The sequence below is a fragment of the Triplophysa dalaica genome, chromosome 9 (assembly GCF_015846415.1).
Source record: "Triplophysa dalaica isolate WHDGS20190420 chromosome 9, ASM1584641v1, whole genome shotgun sequence".
NCBI lineage: Eukaryota > Metazoa > Chordata > Actinopteri > Cypriniformes > Nemacheilidae > Triplophysa > Triplophysa dalaica.
Window position 1 is genome coordinate 24,345,312 of NC_079550.1, and position 21,384 is coordinate 24,366,695.

Here is a 21,384-nt window from a genome sequence, read left to right on the forward strand (position 1 = left end):
AACACAAATGAAGACATTTTAATATGAGTTTGTAACCAAGCCATTTTGGGTCACCATTGACTCCCATAGTAGGAAAAAAGATTACTATGGCAATAAATGGTAGAAGTTAGTTTATATTTTGTAAAAAAAATCCTTAAAGAGCATTTTATAAGTTAACTACTTGTGTGTCACGATCTGTTCTGTGTTCTCCTGTATTTTTTTTCTGGGGAATTAGTTCCCTGAGTGTTTCTTGTTTCCTTGTTTTCCTGGTGTGTTACCCCTTGTGTTTCACTTGTCATTGGTCAATCCTTGTTGGAATTTGTTTTCTTGTTTGGATTATCTGGGTCCCTGCTCTTTGTTCTTGTCGTCATTTGATTTGATTTGATTTGATTGTGACTACAGAAAAAACTGCAAAGGACTACAAAACACATTTCAAACAGGAAGTTCCAAAACAACTTTTATGACCCTGATACCTAACTGTTTACCACAGATATTAAAATAAAAATTCATGTGGGCCTAAACATGTTTGTGTTGTTTTTATTAAAGAAGAATAAAGTAATGATATTCCCAAACTTTATATCTCATGAAGGTCAGTGTAGCTGTCAAAGTGAAGTGTCTGGAGATCATCATCAGCTGCTTCTTTATCAAAGGTCTCTTCTCTTTTATGATGATGTGTCGTGTAGCACATGACTCAGTAACAGTCTCTGTCAGGTTCATCCCTCAGACTTTATACACTGAAATCCTTCCTATCAGATGTCTAAAGGTCATTTCACAACATGATCTTGTTCTACAGTTTTAGAGTCTAAAAAACCTTCAGCCATGAACTAACAAACATTAAACCCTATACATTACTGTTAATAAATAAATGTGAAGTTAGTAATAAAACAGTATTCATATTGATAATGTGCACAGCAAAATGATACAAACAAATAGAAAAGAATTAGACGGAACACTTGCCAAGTGAACCTTGATCACAGGAGTGACTTTTGATTATTTTACAGCTGAGTGAAGTTCAGTTCTTGAAAACAAAAATCTAATCCTAACATTTCAAACAAGAGTGTGTAGCCTACTTGGTGTTAACTTTAACTTACTAGAAACATTTTTAAGGAGGTAAGTGTTCTGCATCGTCGTGTTCACTAAAGATGTTGTAATTATATTTCTATGAAAATAATATTTTATAATGTTTATATTGAAACCGTTTTTATGATTTTCTTTTGATCTTCTATTTGGCTCTGGGTATAATTTGATCTCTTTGTGCAATGTTTTAGTGTTAACGCATGTAAAGTATTTAAAGCTCAATGACAGAGTGAATTTTTTCAGAAGCGGTACAGAGATTGTTTACAGATTTTTGATATACAGACAATTTCTTATCAACCCAGAATGATAATAATGTGTTGATCTGTCAATCAGTTTCATTAGTGGATATCAGACTGATTGTATTTATGGATGATTCACAAACACTCAGAGATGGAATTGTTATAAATGTTTTATGTATAATTAGAGTTTTAAATGTCATTTCATATTGTATAATGATGTTTACTTATATATTATCCTATATTTAAAGTTAAATAAAACATTAATATAAAATGATTTGATCATCAAATGTTTTATTGCACATCAGAACAGAAGAGATCAGACTCATCTGAGATCAGTTGTGTGTCTATGAACAGTGACTGTTCTATGGAGATACCAACGACATTTAAAGATGGAGACACGTCACCTGATCAGAGGTACAACTATTGTCACAATATGCAATAAAAGTAGTTTGAAATTCCTTTAACTGTCTTTTAAACTACCTAAAGGATGATTGTGGGAATTCTAAACTTGTCTTTATATAAATAGGACTAATAAGATTAAACACATGTGCAGCTATGACATGTCAGAGGGGATCTGGCCCTCCCGGCTGAGTCTGGTTTCTCGCAAGGTTTTTTTTTCTCCATTAATCAAACATTGGAGTTTGGGTTCCTCGCCACAGCAGGGCACTGTTGGCTTGCTCACCAGGAGACTGCATTCATTTATTTATTAAATAGATATTATTTATTAGAATGATCTTACTCGTTGTATAATACCATGCACTGTGCTGTGTTTTAACTTTTCTGTTTTTCCTGTTTGCTCCTGTAAAGCTGCTTTGAAACAATACACATTGTGAAAAGCGCTATATAAATAAACTTGAATTGAATTGACACATATGATTGGTTGGGAGTTTGTTGGTAATCACACATCTACTGTTCATCGTTACAGATCAGTTAAGCAGAAGAGATCAGACTCACCTGAGATCAGTTGTGTGTCTATGAAGAGTGATGCGTCCATGATGGAACCACTGACATTTAAAGACACGTCACCTGATCACAGGTACAACAGATGTGTATAGATATGTGCTATAAATTCAATCAAATGCATTAACATTATACAGTGACTGATTGCCTTTATTCTCTGTTAAAGGTCATTAATGTTGTCTGGATCAGACTCATCAGATCAGATCAGAGTTTCTGTGAGTGATCAGACTATAAGTGATCTACAGTCAGATGAAAGAGACTCTCATAGTTCCAGGTAAAATGAAAGTGTTTCTCATTTTTCACTTCATGAGAATACATTTCTTTAGAGTTCTGAACTGAATATATACACTTCAGTCATTATAAACTGAAACTGACTGTATTAATGCATGGATTTATTAAGATCATTATAGATCTACACTTCTTTAATATCCGTGATCATCTGTGTGCAGTTATTGTCGTCATCTTCCTGAAGTCCTCAACACATTCAGATCAAACCTGAGGAAGAAGTTTGAGTGTTTGTGTGAAGGAACATCAGATGAGAGAAACCCAACACTGCTGAATGAGATCTACACAGAGCTCTACATCACAGAGAGTGAAAGTGGAGAGATCAGTAATGAACATGAGGTGAGACAGATTGAGACACAATCCAGGAGAACAGCAACAGAGGACACACCAATCAAATGCAATGACATCTTTAAAGCTTTACCTGCACAAGACAAACCCATCAGAAGTGTGCTGACAAAGGGAGTCGCTGGCATTGGAAAAACAGTCTCTGTGCAGAAGTTCATTCTGGACTGGGCTGAAGGGAAAGAGAATCAGGACGTCCACCTCATATTTCCACTTCCTTTCAGAGAGATCAATCTGATGAAGAACCAAACACTCAGTCTTTTACATCTTCTTCATCTTTTCTTCCCAGAGACAAAAGAAATGGAAATCTCCAGCGGTGAATATAAAGTGTTGTTCATCTTTGATGGTTTGGATGAGTGTCGTGTGTCTCTGGATTTTCACAGCAGTGTGAGGTTGTGTGATGTCAGTGAATCAGCCTCAGTGGACGTGATGCTGACAAACCTCATGAAGGGGAATCTGCTTCCCTCTGCTCTCATCTGGATCACCTCCAGACCAGCAGCAGCTGATCTCATCCCCTCTGAGTGTGTTGATCGAGTCACAGAGGTACGAGGCTTCACTGACAAACAGAAGGAGGAATACTTCAGCAAGAGAATCAGTGATGAGAGTCTGAACAACAGAATCATCTCACACCTGAAGTCATCCAGGAGCCTCTACATCATGTGTCACATCCCAGTGTTCTGCTGGATTTCAGCCACTGTTCTAGAGAGAATGTTGAGTGAAGCAGAGAGTGAAGGAGAGATCCCCAAGACTCTCACTCAAATGTACACACACTTCCTGATCATTCAGACAAACATCAAACATCAGAAGGACTATGAGAAGAAAGTGAAGAATGATGAAGACATGATCTTCAAACTGGCCAAACTGTCTTTTGAGCAGCTTGTGAAAGGGAACCTGATCTTCTATGATGAGGACCTGAGAGAGTGTGGCATTGATGTAGCAGAAGCATCAGTGTACTCAGGATTGTGCACTCAGATCTTCAGAGAGGAGTTTGGCTTGTATCAGGGGAAAGTTTACTGCTTTGTTCATCTGAGCGTTCAGGAACATCTCGCAGCTCTTTATGCTCACATCTCCATCACAAACAACAAGAGAAATGTGTTTAATAAATCTAGAAAATCACCTCAAGTAGAGACGTCAATATTTGAGCTGCATCAGAGAGCTGTAGATGAGTCTCTACGGAGTAAAAATGGATATCTGGATCTTTTTCTTCGTTTTCTTCTGGGTTTGTCTCTGGAGTCTAATCAGAATCTTCTAGGAGGTTTGATGACACAGACAGTAAGAAGCTCTCACAGCAATGAGAAAACAGTCGAGTATATCAAGAAGAAGATCAGCAGCACTCGCTCTCCAGAGAAATCCATCAATCTGATTCACTGTCTGAATGAACTGGATGATGATTCACTGCTGCAGGAGATTCAACATCATGTGAAATCTGAATCAGTCGGACGCTCCAAACTCTCCTCTTCACAGTGGTCAGCTTTAGTTTTTGTGTTGTTGATGTCTGAACAGCATTTGGATGAACTTGATCTGAAGAAATTTATTGGAGGTGAAAATAAAGCAAAGAAAGTTCTTGTGAAACTGAAGCCTGTGATTAAAGAATCCAGAAATCTTCAGTAAGTAACACTAACAACAATCACTTCACTGTTACAGTTTTATTCCTTGTAACCATCACTCACTTTCTAGACCCGAAATCAAATAAAGCTTTCATATTAAACACACAGCCAGTGTATATATAGGCTGTAGATTATCCCTTACTTATTTAATGATATTATTTTAAATTGTAAATTGTATTTTGTTATCCTGACCCAGAGAGTATCAAGGGTTTAATGTCCCAGATGTAGATGTTAAACAGCAGGTGTCGTCAGCATCAGATCTTTTCATCAGAGAGTTGATGTGTATTATTCAGTTTATATGATGTGTGAATTATAATCAGATAAGTGTTAAGATGTCACATCACAGTTTGATGGTGTTGATCTAGTGTTTGTGTTATCAAAGGTTTTGTTTTGTTTGTGTGGAGTTTCTCTAAAGCACTGTGATGTTCTTCAACAAGAACTCAAAACTCTTCAGTGTTCTTCATCAGTCTGATGTTCATGAGCTTCAACATCAAACATCTGCGTTTAACAACAAACACAACAACAATATTACACTTATGACACTCACATGTGTTTATATGAGTAAAGACACAATGAGAAACTGATTTGTCTGTTTTATTATTGTTTAATTTCCTCTTCTTTTATTTCATGTTTAGCTCAATGTTTGTCATTTATCTCTAAAGGTTGAGTCACTGTAAGATCACAGATGAAGGTTGTGTTGCTCTGACTTCAGCTCTGAGATCAAACCCCTCACACCTGAGACATCTGGATCTGTCTGATAATAATGTAGGAGATTCAGGAGTGAAGCTGATCTCTACTGTACTGGAGAATCCTCACTGTAAACTGAAGACACTGACGTAAGATCATCTCTCTGATAGTCACACATGTACTGATTCTTACAGTAGCAGAAAACATCAAGTGTTTTTAAAACAAAGCAGAATTTATGGGACATAAAAGTTATGAAGTGATCTGATCAGACACAAGCTCCTCTTTGCTGATTTTGTGTATGAACAGGTTTTCTCCTCTATTCATTATTAAAAACATTGTGTCAGGTACTCTTGTGTGTTTCAATGTTTATTTAATGATGACATAACTGAGGAACATTTATCAAACCTGACAATCACACTCGGTCACGCAGCAAAAAAACACCTAAATAAAGTGTCTCGTCATTCTTGATCATGAACTCTGGAGCAGTTGACTTGTGATAAAAACACAATCTGACCCAACAGACCAACAAAACAGACTGTGTGAGAGTGTTTGTGTTTATCTTTAAAGATTCTGACCACAACTTTAACATTCAAGCCGATGTATTATTGTACATTAATGTGACAGTAAGAAGTTCATCATACAACACATATGTTCTGAAAAAATCATCTGAACAAGTAATAAATTCTGACACTTTATTCTGACCAAATGAAAATGTAAATCTTAGTGATGTCATTTTATAAAACATTATTTTATATAGTCATTATTTTTATTTAATAATGACATTCTGCTGAAGTGAGAGACTGAAGTGTGTGTTATTGTTCTCTACAGGTTGAGTCAGTGTAATATCACAAATGAAGGTTGTGTTGCTCTGACTTCAGCTCTGAGATCAAACCCCTCACACCTGAGACATCTGGATCTGTCTGGTAATAATGTAGAAGATTCAGGAGTGAAGCTGATCTCTACTGTACTGGAGAATCCTCACTGTAAACTGAAGACACTGAAGTAAGATCATCTCTCTGATAGTCACACATGTACTGATTCTTAGTTCATCATCTTCTATATTCATGTTCATGGGTTGGTTGTGTATTGGAATACAGTATTGGAGTATTAGAGATGCAGGAATGTCATAAAAACACAAACACAAAACCTTACTGTTACGACCCTCCTATGACTCGTACCCGTCTAAGGTTTTTAGGAGGGGAACATATGTAACCACATCCGACACACAACATGTAACACTGAGTGAAGTGAGAAAACAAAAGGGACCACTGAATAAAGTGAATATGAGTTTAATAAATATAATAAAAATATATATCATGCAAAAACCCAATCACAAAGGAAGGATAAAGGGGAAAAGCGGATTGTGCCAAACAAACAAAATTAATATAAGCAAAAAGTTATCTAAAACATTTTACCTCTAATACTAAAATACAGTTGAAAGAAAAAGTATGTGAACCCTTTGGGCTTACTTGGATTTCTTCATAAATTGGTCATAAAATATGTTCTGATCTTCATTCAAGTCACAACAAAAGAGAAACACAGTCTGCTTAAACTAATACCGCACAAACATTATACGTTTTCATGTTTTTATTGAACACAACATGTAAACATTCATAGTGCAGGGTGGAAAAAGTATGTGAAACCCTAGACTAATGACTTCTCCAAGAGCTAATTGGAGCCAGGAGTCAGCCAACCTGGGGTCCAATCAATGTGATGAGATTGGATGTGTTGATTAAAGCTGGCCTGTCCAATAAAAAACACACACCAGTTTTGAGTTTGCTGTTCTGAAGAAGCGTTGTCTGATGTGAACCATGCCTTGCACAAAAGAGCTCTCAGAAGACCTACGATCAAGAATTGTTGACTTACATAAAGCTGGAAAGGGCTACAAAAGTATATCTAAAAGCCTTGATGTCCATGTGTCCACGGTAAGACAGATTGTCTACAAATGGAGAAAGTTCAGCACTGTTGCTACACTCCCTAGGCGTGGTCGTCCTGTAAAGATGACTGCAAGAGCACAGCGCTGAATGCTCAATGAGGTGAAGAAGAATCCTAGAGTGTCAGCTAAACACTTACAGAAATCTCTGGCACATGCTAACATTTTTGTTGACAAATCTACAATAAGGAAAACATTAAACAACAATGGACTTCATGGGAGGACACCACGGAGGAAGCCACTGCTGTCCAAAAAAAACATTGCAGCACGTTTGAAGTTTGCAAAAGAGCACCTGGATGTTCCACAGCACTACTGGCAAAACATTCTGTGGACAGATGAAACCAAAATTGAGTTGTTTGGAAAGAACACACAACGCTATGTGTGGAGAACAAAAGGCACAGCACACCAACATCAAAACCTCATCCCAACTGTGAAATATGGTGGAGGGGGCATCATGGTTTGGGGCTGCTTTGCTGCCTCAGACCCTGGACGGATTACTGTCATCGATGGAAAAATTAATTCCAAAGTTTATCAAGACATTTTGCAGAAAAACTTAAGACCATCTATCCGCCAACTGAAGCTTAACAGTGGATGGACGATGCAACAGGACAACGACCCAAAGCATAGAAGTAAATCAACAACAGAATGGCTTCAACAGAAGAAAATACGCCTTCTGGAGTGGCCCAGTCAGAGTCCTGACCTCAACCGGATTGAGATGCTGTGGCATGACCTCAAGAGAGCGATTCACACCAGACATCCCAAGAAAATTGCTGAACTGAAACACTTTTGTTAAGAGGAATGGTCCAAGATTTCTCCTGACCGTTGTGCAGGTCTGATCTGCAACTATAGGAAACGTTTGGTTGAGGTTATTGCTGCCATAGGAGGGTCAACCAGTTATTAAACCCAAAGGTTCACATACTTTTTCCACCCTGCACTATGAATGTTTACATGTTGTGTTCAATAAAAACATGAAAACGTATAATGTTTGTGCGGTATTAGTTTAAGCAGACTGTGTTTCTCTATTGTTGTGACTTCGATGAAGATCAGAACACATTTTATGACCAATTTATGAAGAAATCCAAGTAAGCCCAAAGGGTTCACATACTTTTTCTTTCAACTGTATTAAAAATATTTATCATACCAAAACCCAACCACAAAGGAAGGAAAAAGGGGAAAAGCGGATTGTGCCAAACAAACAAAATTATTATAAGCAAAAAAGTTATCTAAAACATTTTACCTCTAATACTAAACTAAAAAGAAAAGATCATAGGAAAAGACGTCAACGTCTGTGACGTCGTGACTAAACATTCCCCAACTAATAAACATAATTACAGCGGGTGGCAAATTTCCCTAACTAGTGTTTTAATACAATAAATTTACTACATGTGTACAATGTACGTCACCTGACATCATACCTATCCCCTTCTCCTTTGTGGACCGCAACATTCACAAGTGAAAATGGTTTGGACCCAGCCGAAGCAAGGAACGATAATCACACATGAGAACAACATAATAAAAAATACAAACATTTGTGTCTATTTCTCTCTCTCTCTATATATATATTTATCTATTTTATTTTAATAGATTAAACACAACCAATAAACAAACTTTAAACACCACACAGTTTACTGGGACTTTGTAAAATGCTTAATGTGAAAAGCACTTAACATACCCAAACAACCACCAGAAAAAAACTCAATTTCTGTCAAATCTTACTTGTAATAAACACAAGCTGCTGTCAACAGAAGGAGTTGTTATTCCACAGATAAAGTGAATAATGTCACGTTAAGTGTTTTCTCCTCCATAGAAGTCCATTATAAGGAAACAGTTTAATGTGGGACATTCACACACGCTTAACATGAAACTTTACTTGTTGTGTTTATATTCTGAGCTCATCAGATCATCTGCACATGAAAAACTTTATTTACAGAAGCGCTCGGCTCTGTCAACACTAACTCTCGTCTTCTTTCATTTTATTGGTCACCTCACTTATTTTGACATTGAGGAGCGCTGTTAGACCACTGAGACGTTATCAAATGTTTGAGCATTAAATACACTTCAGCTTTTACACAATTATTACACACATTTGATGACACACTATAGAAACAATGGTGCGTACGGTCCTGTGTAAGAAAACAGATGTGTGGTGTGAGAGCGTGAGAACAGCATTTTAATGATGAGGTGAAGATTTAACATGATGATGAATGTTATTCAGTGTAATATGTGTTTCATTCATGACATTCTGCTGAAGTGAGAGACTGAAGTGTGTGTTATTGTTCTCTACAGGTTGAGTCAGTGTGATATTACAGATGAAGGTTGTGTTGCTCTGACTTCAGCTCTGAGATCAAACCCCTCACACCTGAGACATCTGGATCTGTCTTATAATAATCTAGGAGATTCAGGAGTGAAGCTTCTCTGTGAGCTGAGAGATGATCCACATTATAAACTAGAGACAGTGATGTGAGTAGAGCTCATTTAAATAAATGTTTCAACAGTTAAACAACTATAAAAACTTACTCAAATAAATGTAAATGACTCTGGTGCTGTTATAAGATCAGTGTTTCTGTTTTAAGACATTTCTCATTATTATTTCCTTATCATTTGTTTGTTAAAATCTTTCTACCCATCTCTACCCCTCTGACTAGTTTAAGTTCTGGTCAAAATACAAATATTTCTTAGTTTAATCAAACTCCATGTGAGACTTTAGCCCAACTGAAAACAAAAACTATATTTTTAAAACAGTTTGTGGAGCACATATGAGTTGTGAATAATAAAACACAAGAGTAAATGTGAAGTGTACAGATGAACACACTTGATGTTTTATAAGTGCAGCACAATAAGAATTCAATTCAATGAGTGTGATGAAGAGTCTGTTCACTTCAGGATTTAATACTGTCATCTTACTCTTCTTAAACATATGATTATTATTGATGTGGAGCTTTATTCTTTTATTTCCTGCTGTTTGTTTGATGGATGTTCACCTCAGTGTTTGTGCACACATGGGTAGATGTTTTTATTTGATGCTCTTGATCATTATTATTCATCAAATCATCATCATCATCATCACACGTGTGCAGTGAGTGAAAGTCTTGAGTGCTTCAGACACTGCAGAATACTGACAGACCTTAGAAATAACAACACACAATATATACACAAAACATCTACACAATAAAGTGACAGATGACACATATACTACAGGTTATAAGTTCAACAGAGGAAGATTAAAGTGAGTTTATTATTGTTGATATGTGTAGTAATGATACATTACTTCTGTCTTTGTGTTTCTCTTTTAGGACTGAATGGTGATGTCAGTAATGTGTGTGTTTAAAGGTGTGTGTGTGTAATCTTCATTATCATCTGATGGACAATAAGAAGACGACACTATAGTGACATCACAGACACACAATCAACACAGACTGAAGACACAATAACACCTCACACTGATGACACTGTTTGAAAACAATCATTCACACATTCAGTTTCATAATCCTGTGATAGTCTTGATGAAGTGACTGAAAAACTTCTTCAACAAAAGAAAATGATGTTACACAATATTGTCAGGAAAGTAAACACACACAAATGTTGTGTAAACTCCAGTAGATTTGAATCAAATAGAGCAAATCTAGTGTGTGTGTTCAGAGATGTACAGTAAAGATCATCATGTGTGTGACTCACTTTATCAACCAATAAAACAAATGAATTTAAACGTCACAACATCTGTATAAATATATAAATTGTTTCATGTAAAATCTCTGTGACATCTTTAGTGTGATAAAGTGTTGGCAAAATATACCAAAATCTTTCTTTGAAAAGTCAACATCGCCCTCTGTTGGTCATAATGTGGAACACTTTAACCTCAGAAAAACATTTAGTCATTTAACCACATTGTTCAGGAGTCAGTCGTTTTATTTGAAGCTTTCTAGTTTACAGATGTCATCAATATGATGAATGAGCTCAGATAGATTCTTTCTGATAAATTAATGAACCATTAAATTCATGTTAAAATTCATAAATTCTTAGTGTTCGATAAGCAGCACTTGTCATGTTGTGAACATAAATGTATAAAGCTTGAATATAAGTATTATTATATTAATGATAATAGAAAACTGAAATTTGACGTAATGTGACGTTTTAATGTTATAACTGCATGAACAAAAAGAGGAATTCTAATGAAATACATGCTCAATAGTGAGTAATTTCTCACATGTTATAAACGCCTAAAAAAATTATTTATTCTTCATTAATTTGACTCGAAAGCAGAATTATTGTTATCTTGATTTTGATCAGACTGGACACTTTTGTTGTGTTTCTTATATCTGCTCACTATTTGGCAGGTATTTCGTTAAAATCCCTTTTTAGTCATGTGGTTATAACTGCTTCATAATGCATTTGTAAATTACTTATTAATCATTAATGAAATGATACCAAAATATCTTTAGAAAAGTCATGTGAAAATGGTGCATAAATAATGTAGGGAAACACTTATTATCCTTGTAACAATAATAAATGTCTTTAATTAGAATTAAACAACAGAAACACTGTTGTGTTGTATGTTATTATCACACATGATGTGGATTAGATATTTGGTCTCAAATGTGGTGTTCTCCGAGGAAAATGATCCAATTCACACCAAAATTTGTCGATATGATGCCAAGATACTGATGATAAACTGCAAATGGATTATGAATAACAGTGCTGCCATGGCGATTAATTAAAAATATAAACTAATTTTCTTATATGTTTAAAGTTCATTATCCAAAGACTTCAACACTTTTTAAAACACTGTTTCTCTTACATAGTTTGTCTAAAGGTTTAATAAAACGTGTTGTTATTTGACAAGTGTTTTCAGGGAAAATATCAAAGAACTTGAATTGAATTGAATTTAGTCTAAAATCAAGACATTATAAGAGTTTTAAAGGGTCAATGATTCAGAAAGACCAAAGATCATTTTTTACAATATAATATGTATTATTTTAGTAGCTTTCAGTATCATTGTTTATTTTAGTATTATATCTACACTGTAAAAATTGCTGTTAAAAAACAGCCTAATTCTGACAGTAACATACTGTTTTTTATTAAAACAGTAATATACTGTAGAAAACAATGCATCCTGGGCAATATTTTGCAATTTAAGAAACTACTGTTAAAAATCATCTGTCAACAGTAATCTACTGTTTTTATGCAATACAGTTTTGTACTGTAGTACTGTATGCAATCCATTGTGGTCTGTGTTAACCCCTTCATACCCTGCTTCAATGAGAATGGACATTACAAAACTGCATGTTTCTATCATTTTAATAATACCTCACAGATTGTTAACCAAGTAAATGGTAACCTCATTGTCTTGCCCCTGTTATATTTTATTTGATTATGTTATGTTTTTCAAAAAAATCTGAAGATATTTTAGAGTTGTACAAAACAGGATTTTATTTATTTATCTCTCTTTCTGTCGCCGTCCCGAATACGGGATGCCTGTGTTTACTTCAATATTGTCCATGTTAATTCTAATCAAATCGTGACAAACTATATACCGTCTGAAAGGTCTAAGAGTCTAGATTACAGATATAAGCAGAGTTTGACAAATTAAATTATGAAGAAGGAGTCATTTATTTGTTTATGAAAAAAGGGCACATAAAAACTGTATTTTTATATTTTTGTTTTCATTCACGTTTCAATTTAAATTTGCATCAAAAAGTGAAAACATTTTTAAATATTATATATTTTTTTATATAATATAAAGTTTGGAAAAAGTAAAAAAAAATGTGTATGTGTTTTTGTTTGGTCTGTGGTGTCAGATTTCATGCACGCACAGAATACGAAATAAGTATCACCTTGCTATATAGGTTGTTGAAGTACAATGATTCTGTAAATCTAAATTCAAAAACGGTACTGTCTTTAAGTCTCATAGAAAAAAAATATTAAAATAATTTCACAGCATGGATACCGTAAAATTACAGTAAATTACTGGCGTCTCTGCTGCCAGTATTTTACCGTTATTTTACAGAACAATTGTTTACAGTGTAATAGATTACAAGATTAAGTTAGAAAATACGATATTTAATTTACATTTAGGCATTTGGCAGACGCATTTATCCAAAGCGACTTACATTGCTTTATCCTATACATTTTACATAGGTATTTGCAATCCCCTGGGATCGAACCCAAAACATTGCGTTGTTAACACAATGCTCTTACCACTGAGCTACAGGAATGCTCCAAAATTTACTAAATAATAGTACATACTGTTGCAATACAAGAAAAACAAAACCTTTTGTATTAAAAACCTCCAAATCTGAGGCCATGGTTCTCAGTCGGAAAAGGCTGGCTTGCTCACTTCAGGTGGATGGAGAGATCCTGCCTCAAGTGGAGGAGTTCAAGTATCTGGGGGTCTTGTTCACGAGTGAGGGAAGGATGGAACGGGAGATTGACAGAAGGATCGGGGCAGCTTCTGCAGTAATGCAGTCGCTGTACCGGTCTGTCGTGGTGAAGAAGGAGCTGAGCCGGAAGGCGAAGCTCTCCATTTACCGGTCAATCTACATTCCTACTCTCACCTGTGGTCATGAGCTGTGGGTCATAACCGAAAGGACAAGATCCTGGATACAGGCGGCAGAAATGAGCTTTCTCCGTAGGGTGGCTGGGCGATCCCTTAGAGATAGGGTGAGAAGCTCGGTCACTCGGGAGGAGCTCAGAGTAGATCCGCTGCTCCTCCACATCGAGAGGGGCCAGCTGAGGTGGCTCGGGCATCTTTTCCGGATGCCCCCTGGACGCCTTCCCGGGAAGGTGTTCCGGGCATGTCCCACCGGGAGAAGACCCCGGGGAAGACCTAGTACACGCTGGAGGGACTATGTCTCCCGGCTGGCCTGGGAACGCCTCGGTGTCCCCCCGGAAGAGCTGGAGGAAGTGTCTAGGGAGACGGAAGTCTGTGCATCCCTGCTTAGACTGCTGCCCCCGCGACCCGGCCCCGGATAAGCGGAAGAAGATGGATGGATGGATGGAAACCCAATTACAGCACACACCTCTTATTCCAATCTTATTTAGTTCCATTCATGACCCTTCACTCCACTCTAATGCCTAGAAACTCCTCCGCAGTCTTCATTCTATCACTTTTTCTTTTTTCATAACTTTGCACATTAATAACTTTGCTCATAAAAGCTATAAAACTTTTCTTTTAAACAATCAAGGTATTCTCCTCAACTTTACACTTATGATCACACGGCTGCTGTGGAGATGCTGGTCGTCCTGTCTGAGATCTCCTTGTGTAGGTTACTGCATACCTTGCATTGTCATTCAAACTGTCCAGATATTCTTTTGGTCTATTTTGTTGGTTTTCATAAATATCAATCCCATCCATCCATCCATTTTCTTCCCCTTATCCGGGGCCGGGTCGCGGGAGCAGCAGTCTAAGCAGGGATGCCCAGACTTCCCTCTCCCTAGACACTTCCTCCAGCTCTTCCGGGGTAAGGTGGCAGTTCAAGGAGGGGGAAAAAATATCAATCCCCTGTAATGTATCTCTATGTGTCACCTTATTCATAACTTTGTGTCTTTGTACTTCTTCAGCTTGTTTCTGAACCACACATCCAGCATATGCAGCACATGCTCACCTCCACAATTGCAACATTTTAGTTTCGCATAGTTTTTACATTTGCCATAGTCATGTTCTCCTCCACATGTCGCACATCTTTGTCTCTTGTTAGTCCCATTCTCTGACACTTGAAGCACATTATCTGTTGTGGAATGGATTCAAGTGAGCTTCAGTAGGTCTTCTCTTTTCAAACACTAGCAGTACAGACAGACTATCTTCTTTAAAAAACACATTTATTCATTTGGAGTCTTTTGGCTTCTGTTGCATTCCCACCATGTGTCTCATTCTTTACATCCTTCATGGACATTTTCAGACACACATTTGATACCACTCCTCGTAACTCATTCCTGGTACATGCACTTCAATCTTTCCACCACCAAGGCTTCTCATTTTCAGAATCATCTCCTACTGTGTCTTATTTACTGATGAATTTACAATTCTTCTGTTATTCAGCAATTTAGCATATTAATGTTCCCTGTTTCCTTCTCAATAGCTTTAGTTACCTGAACTGGATGAAAAGGACCTTTATCATTACTAAAGCCTGGCTCAGACTACAGGAGTTTTAAATCCTTACAGATTTTTAATTCTGGTGGCAGCACACACATAAGGGGAATCTTGCCAGATTATCTTCTGTAAAATCTTAAACCTGGCATCACATCTTCATCTGAATCTCTTGTTCAAGTACTACAAAAATAGGTTTGCCCTTGTAAACGTGCATTTATGAAAGTGAAATGTCCAATGTCCAGAGAAGAAGAAGTTGTGTTTATAAATAAGACTAAAGGTAACAAGTGCAAACAACTAATTTAGAAAGTTTACTTGGAAGTATTTCATAATTGTGCACCGAAAGACATTTTAAGACACCCAAACTACAAGATAATATTAAGGTTTTCATACCAGAGGACGTCTCTTAATGACGTCATCTCACCGGGAAACAGAAGTAAACAAAGAGACATCTCAAAGTTGATCTCACGTGATCTCACCTGGCAACGGATGTGTAATAATGGACATCAGGAAGCGGTTGCTGTCGCTATTCTTAGAAAATCAAACATGTTACTGTAGCAAATAGTATCAAGACATTTATATGTTACTGTATCAAAACAGGCATGTAAAGGAAACTGTAGCAAACTGTGTAACATTCAATCCTGTAATGCTGTGTCTCTGTCACTCTATGATTCTCTGTCTGTCTAAAGCCTCGGGAACGTATTTTGGTGCTATAATGCTTTTCTGTTAGTGCTGAAGTTATCATGGTGCTTTGGTCGAGCAGCTTAAGTTTAATGTTAATAAATAACGGAAGAAAAAAAGTGTCCCTGCCGAGAATAAAGATGAATACTAATGTGTTTATAAAATACAGCATAAAAACAATCACATAAACTCATGTTATATGTGTCCCTATATGCAGGGGCACCGGCAGGAATTTTGGGCCCCATGACAAAAAATCAAATTGGGCCCCCTCTGCGCAGCTGTTGTCATTACATCTCTAGGACCAAACAGTCCCATCAAAAGCGTTACATAACTCTAAATAAAGAAATGACACTTGCTTCTTGCTTCTTGTAGTTCAATACTAGTACTAGCACAATATTTACTGCTGGTGGTTTGTACATGCATGCAAGTCTAGTAAGCAGTTCACTATTTGATGAAAGATTAAAACAGACCATAAAAATGTGCCGATGCTGGCTTTTTCAGTCACAATGTATTTGTATTGTAAAATTTGACAAAATGGAAAATCCTCTTAACAAAATTATAATTAATTATTATTATAATTATTAATGAAAGATTTAGAAAAAGAATAACAAACAAACTTAAAAATTGACATCATCCCTCAAAACAATGAAAACAGCAGATTTCTTTACTTAGCTGCACATATATGCCAACAAGAAAATAAAGTGGATAGTAAAATGGAATTTCCAAACCAGGGTTATTATAGTGATAAACATTTCCCTGCACTGATTAAATGGTGATGTAGGCTAACATTAGTCTGTTGCAAGCAAGCTTATTTCACTATCGACATTAAGTCAACAGGTTAATACCACTCACACACTATAGGCCGGTGGTTCTCAACTCTGGCCCGCGAGATCCATTTTCCTACAGAGGTTATCCCAAACTCGGATATAAAACACCTGAACAAGCAAATTAGCGTCTTTACGATAGATGCGTTCAACTTCATGCAGCGCTGCGCAAATCTATCGTCGTATAACGTTAAGTACCGCAAAAGAGATTTAAGTGCAGATTGCGCGGTACGCATTTGAATCGCTCTCACGGTACTTTAATGCGACATACCAAACAATCTGCGCAGACCAACAATAAGTAGAACGCGTCTTTTCTATAAGTCACTGATTGGAGTCTTCAGGTGTTTCATAAGAGTTGGTGCTAAAACTCGGCAGGAAAGTGGATCTCGCGGGCCAGAGTTGAGAACCACATTTATAGGCTACCCTTTCTTGGTGAAAAACTTGGTTACAGTTTGACACCATTTCCCCTCTCTTTTCGCTCTTTCATTCTTTATTCTCGTAACATTTCGACTTTATTTTCGAAATCTTTTTTTTCTTTTTTTTACGTGGCACTAAAACGCCGTCGTAATATATTGCATGCTCATTTATTGTAAAAAAAATAGTTAATGATAAATTAGAACGATGGTAAATTTATCAAATTATATTGGGCTTGTTTTGGGCTTGTTTTTAAAGCTGAGGTTGCTTATTTGTCTCACGAGAGTTGGCAACTATGGAACCACACCTGCTCCAGGCGGGCTTCGAACTGCACGGGAGTCGGGCGCTCTAGCGAGGAAGCTAAAGACCGCAGTCCCTAGCGTCTGTCGCTAGAGAGTCCTTGAGGCAGAGGAGTGAGGTTTACATACTTGCTCAGCACTTCACTGGCTTGACTCTGTTACATATAGACAAATAACAATCTGTTGAACGAAACCACAAGCTGCGTGTTATCAGTTAATTTACACGATACATTTAAAACCGACGCGACTTCTGCAGCTCTTTTCCTCATCTGTGCGGTTGTGGTGTGTTTTTAAGATACATTATAAAGACGATCATGTTGTGGCCACATGTTGTTCCTCCATCCCCGCTGTACATTGTACCCTTGCAGGAGCTTTTGAGGTCGACATTTTTAAAGGTCTGTCAGTAATCTGCGTCAATTTGCAGATGTTTCTCATTGTCTGTAGCGAAAGTTACGTCATCACCCTGATTTAAATCCTAAATATTAAACATGTTTGACATGATCGGGTCGGCTAAGATTTCTCTCTGAGCAGATCGGGAGGTGTAAATTTGGATCTGTGAACGCCTCACATTACGTGATAATCTGGGCTGAACCGATCGAGGTTCTGGACCCGATTTTTTCAAAGATTCTCGGGAGGGGAAATCGTGGTAAACTCTGTCCGAGAATCCTGTAATCTGATTCAGGCTTTAAAGCGCAATAATAACTTTCCACTCTTCCTGTTTGTCATCATCAAACCTGCTGCAGGTTTAGCTCTGATCTTTCTGCTAGTTTGTCTTAGATTACTCTCTCCTCCACTACTCAGATTGTGCTTTTTTCTTGCCTTTTTCATTTGGTTAACCTCCATATCTGAAGGCCGAACTCGAACTCCCCACCTGAGTGTGTCACAGCTGTTGTTAATCTGTTTCATCAAAGCATTACTAAAAATAAACAAATACTTCTTCAGCTTGTTCGTGAACCACACATCCAGCATATGCAGCACTATGCTCAACTGTGCTCAATATTCTGTGAATACCTGACAGACAAATAGAGGAAAAACTCTCTAACCCTTTCTCTCAACAGGTAGTGGTCTAGCTTTTGTTGAAACCTGTAACTTTCTATTGACACCTAATGTATTATGGCTCCTGTTTGACATATCGCTTGTTGCCAACTAACTATTTGTAAGTCGCTTTGGATAAAAACATCTGCTAAATGACTAAATGTAAATGTTAATGTAAATACATGTTGCATGTAACAGAAACCATATTGAGCTGAGCAATGGCCATAATAACCCTGTGGAAGATTTTAGATGTTATACTAAAAGGTAATAAGAATGTGATTTGAGTAAATTTGCAACAAAACATTAGCGTTTCTATAATATAGATAATTGTGGAGAAAAACAAACGCAGCAGTGCAAACAGAGACTCTTCAGAATGTGTTCAGCACTTCAGTCACAATAGAGACGCTTATATGAGGTTTTACAGTTAACAGGTTTAGTCATAAGTCTTTTAATACTTTTATTGGTTAAATATCAGACCTGAGAGATGACTGAGAGTAATTATTTATTATTAAAAACATGATTTATTCACAGCAGCAAAATTAAGTTAATTCAGACTCAAGTGTTGTCTCAATCTGTTGTGAGGATGTTTGTGATCTGATGTCTACAGTGTTTCACCAGCAGAGGGCGACATAGACCGTGTGATGATGAGAGCGTTTGATAAAAGACATTAATCACACAAATAGATTCAGTGAAGTATTAACTATAGGATTTAAATCTGTATCTGATCACAATATATAAGATAAACTTAACACTTCTGTTGTAATAGTTGATAAGTGTGTAAGTTTTCAGTATTATTTTTCAGACCGCTGAACTCGATTGAAAACACCGGAAAGAGCGTTTTGTTAAAGTGAAAGTGAAAACACATTTCCGGATGCGCTTGTTTCATGAACTGTTAAGAGAAGTAAGTATAATAATTCATCATTTATTATCTATAAAGACATGAGCGAAGTTTATATTTCATAAACAAACATCATTTGTGTTGAAAAGAAGAGTTGTGTTTGAAATCTGCGTTCAGAATTGTTTCATAGTTTTGTTATCGGCCACGTGTCGAGATAACGGTCTCATTAGACTGAATGTATTTAGTTTTGGATGTTTAATAATGTATTTAATAATAAATGTATTTAATAATGCATAATGTTTAATCATGCATTTGTTGAATACTTTTTGCGACATTCTAACGAAATTTTTCGTTTAATGTTATAATTCTGTCAGCTTCCGGCCTGAATTTACATTACGCTGCGTTCATTTCTATTCAAGACCACAGGCCTGAAATTACATTAGTATAGATTTTGTAAAGCTGCTTCTGAGTGTTTTTATTTATACTTCACTTTTTTATTACATTGTGTTTTTTCTCTTATTTATTTATTTGTCTATTTTATTGTCGTTTCATTTATCAACTCAATTATTTACTCACTCTCATGTCATTCTAAACGTAGAAGTCTAGTTGTTTAAGCGACACTTTGTGACATGTTTTCTTGTGATACTCTGACGATGACGGTAAAGTTATAAAGAATATTGTTTGAATGGATTATAATTGACTTTTTCTGCCGGGGAGACGATCGAATTCTTGGTCTTGTAAACGTTATTTAAAGGGACGCAAAGCAAACAAACATGTTGATCTTGTGCAGACTGACCTCAAGTTATCCTCATGAAATATTCAAATGTGAAATATGTGCTAAACTACTCACTTATACTCATATTTATTTATTATACATATGTGACTGATTTAATATATCATACAGCTATCACATTCCCTTACACAGTCTGTAAATAGCACATTATAACTTGTACAGTATATATATATCACATGCACACAATATATCATCAGCTGCTCATATTTATTTTGTCTGTTGTGTTGTGTCTTGTCTCTTGTCACTTTCAGCTGTACGTGCACGGATTTTGATGTATGTTCCCTGCGTTATTATGGGAAACTTTATATCAGCTGTTCATTTGCAGTGATTACTTAGTAACGCGTTAGTCTAATTTGACCACATTTTTCAGTAACGAGTAATCTAACGCGTTACTTTTTCCAAAGCATTAATCAGATTAAAGTTATTTATCCAAGTCACTGTGCGTTACTATTTTTGTCATTTTCCTTAGTAAAAATATATATTTTTTGGCGTCTCAGGGAGTGTATTCACGTAGCATTATGCGACAAGTCGCGTTTTCAGCATGATGACAATTCACGTGTAATAGCCCATACCACACAGCGACACAAACGTAAACAATAATGGAGGGAGGAGAGAGATGCGCGTTTCTAGCTGGAAATACAGTCACGAGTTTGTGTCCGCTAGATGACAATATAAAGGTTCGTTGTACTCTAGCACAAAGTGCTATCTAGTGTTGTGAATTTTCTTTGCGTGTTCTGAAGAATTATTCTGTTTGAGTTTTGATACAAAAACCACTTTATTAATGGAGTAGGATTGCAATGTCACTCCTTCTCCCTTTTTGGAGAAGCCCTTATATAGTGTGCTTAACACACACACACATTCTCACACACACATCCTCTGAGACCCCCAATATAATGTAAAACAGATGTGCTTTCCTCCCCCAGCTTACCTAGTGTCCTTTGTGTCAACTAGCATTCGGCCCCCAAGATAAGAAACTCTTAAAATGATTTTATAATAGTAAACAATTGTAGAGATTATTCTTCTATATTTTAGCCAAAAATATCTTCTACATTTTCCCCTTTGGTACGTTATTTACGTACCATTTCCCAGAATACTGTTTCATGATACAAATCACAATGTCTATCTAATGACTAAGTAGTCAGAATTTTCTATTACCAATAACCAATCATGCCACAGCATTCTGGAGTATCAGGAGACCCTAACCCTTCATTTACAGAGTTGTTACTGTGTTTCGCTGAGGACTGAATAGTTAATGATAGGGAAGTATGGTTGTAAGTTATAGGATATGGAGTTGTCATGTTGTCTGTA

At 36.6% G+C, this 21,384-nt stretch overlaps 1 protein-coding gene across 2 annotated transcripts in view; it reads left to right on the forward strand.

Annotated features, from left to right (window-relative positions):
* Nucleotides 1-978: 978 nt before the first annotated feature.
* Nucleotides 979-21,384, forward strand: part of LOC130428790 (protein NLRC3-like) — a 75,146-nt gene continuing 54,740 nt past the window's right edge. The window contains exons 1-9 of one of the 2 annotated variants that reach the window (XM_056757038.1): nucleotides 979-1,089; nucleotides 1,601-1,709; nucleotides 2,221-2,331; nucleotides 2,422-2,529; nucleotides 2,705-4,489; nucleotides 5,152-5,325; nucleotides 6,005-6,178; nucleotides 9,396-9,569; nucleotides 10,403-11,463. In XM_056757038.1, the coding sequence (XP_056613016.1) occupies nucleotides 1,642-1,709; nucleotides 2,221-2,331; nucleotides 2,422-2,529; nucleotides 2,705-4,489; nucleotides 5,152-5,325; nucleotides 6,005-6,178; nucleotides 9,396-9,569; nucleotides 10,403-10,415 (2,607 nt within the window). In that variant the 5' untranslated portion in view covers nucleotides 979-1,089; nucleotides 1,601-1,641 and the 3' untranslated portion in view covers nucleotides 10,416-11,463. Of the gene's footprint in view, nucleotides 1,090-1,600; nucleotides 1,710-2,220; nucleotides 2,332-2,421; nucleotides 2,530-2,704; nucleotides 4,490-5,151; nucleotides 5,326-6,004; nucleotides 6,179-9,395; nucleotides 9,570-10,402; nucleotides 11,464-21,384 lie in introns of those variants that run through there. The other variant, XM_056757037.1, reaches the window with a different exon arrangement.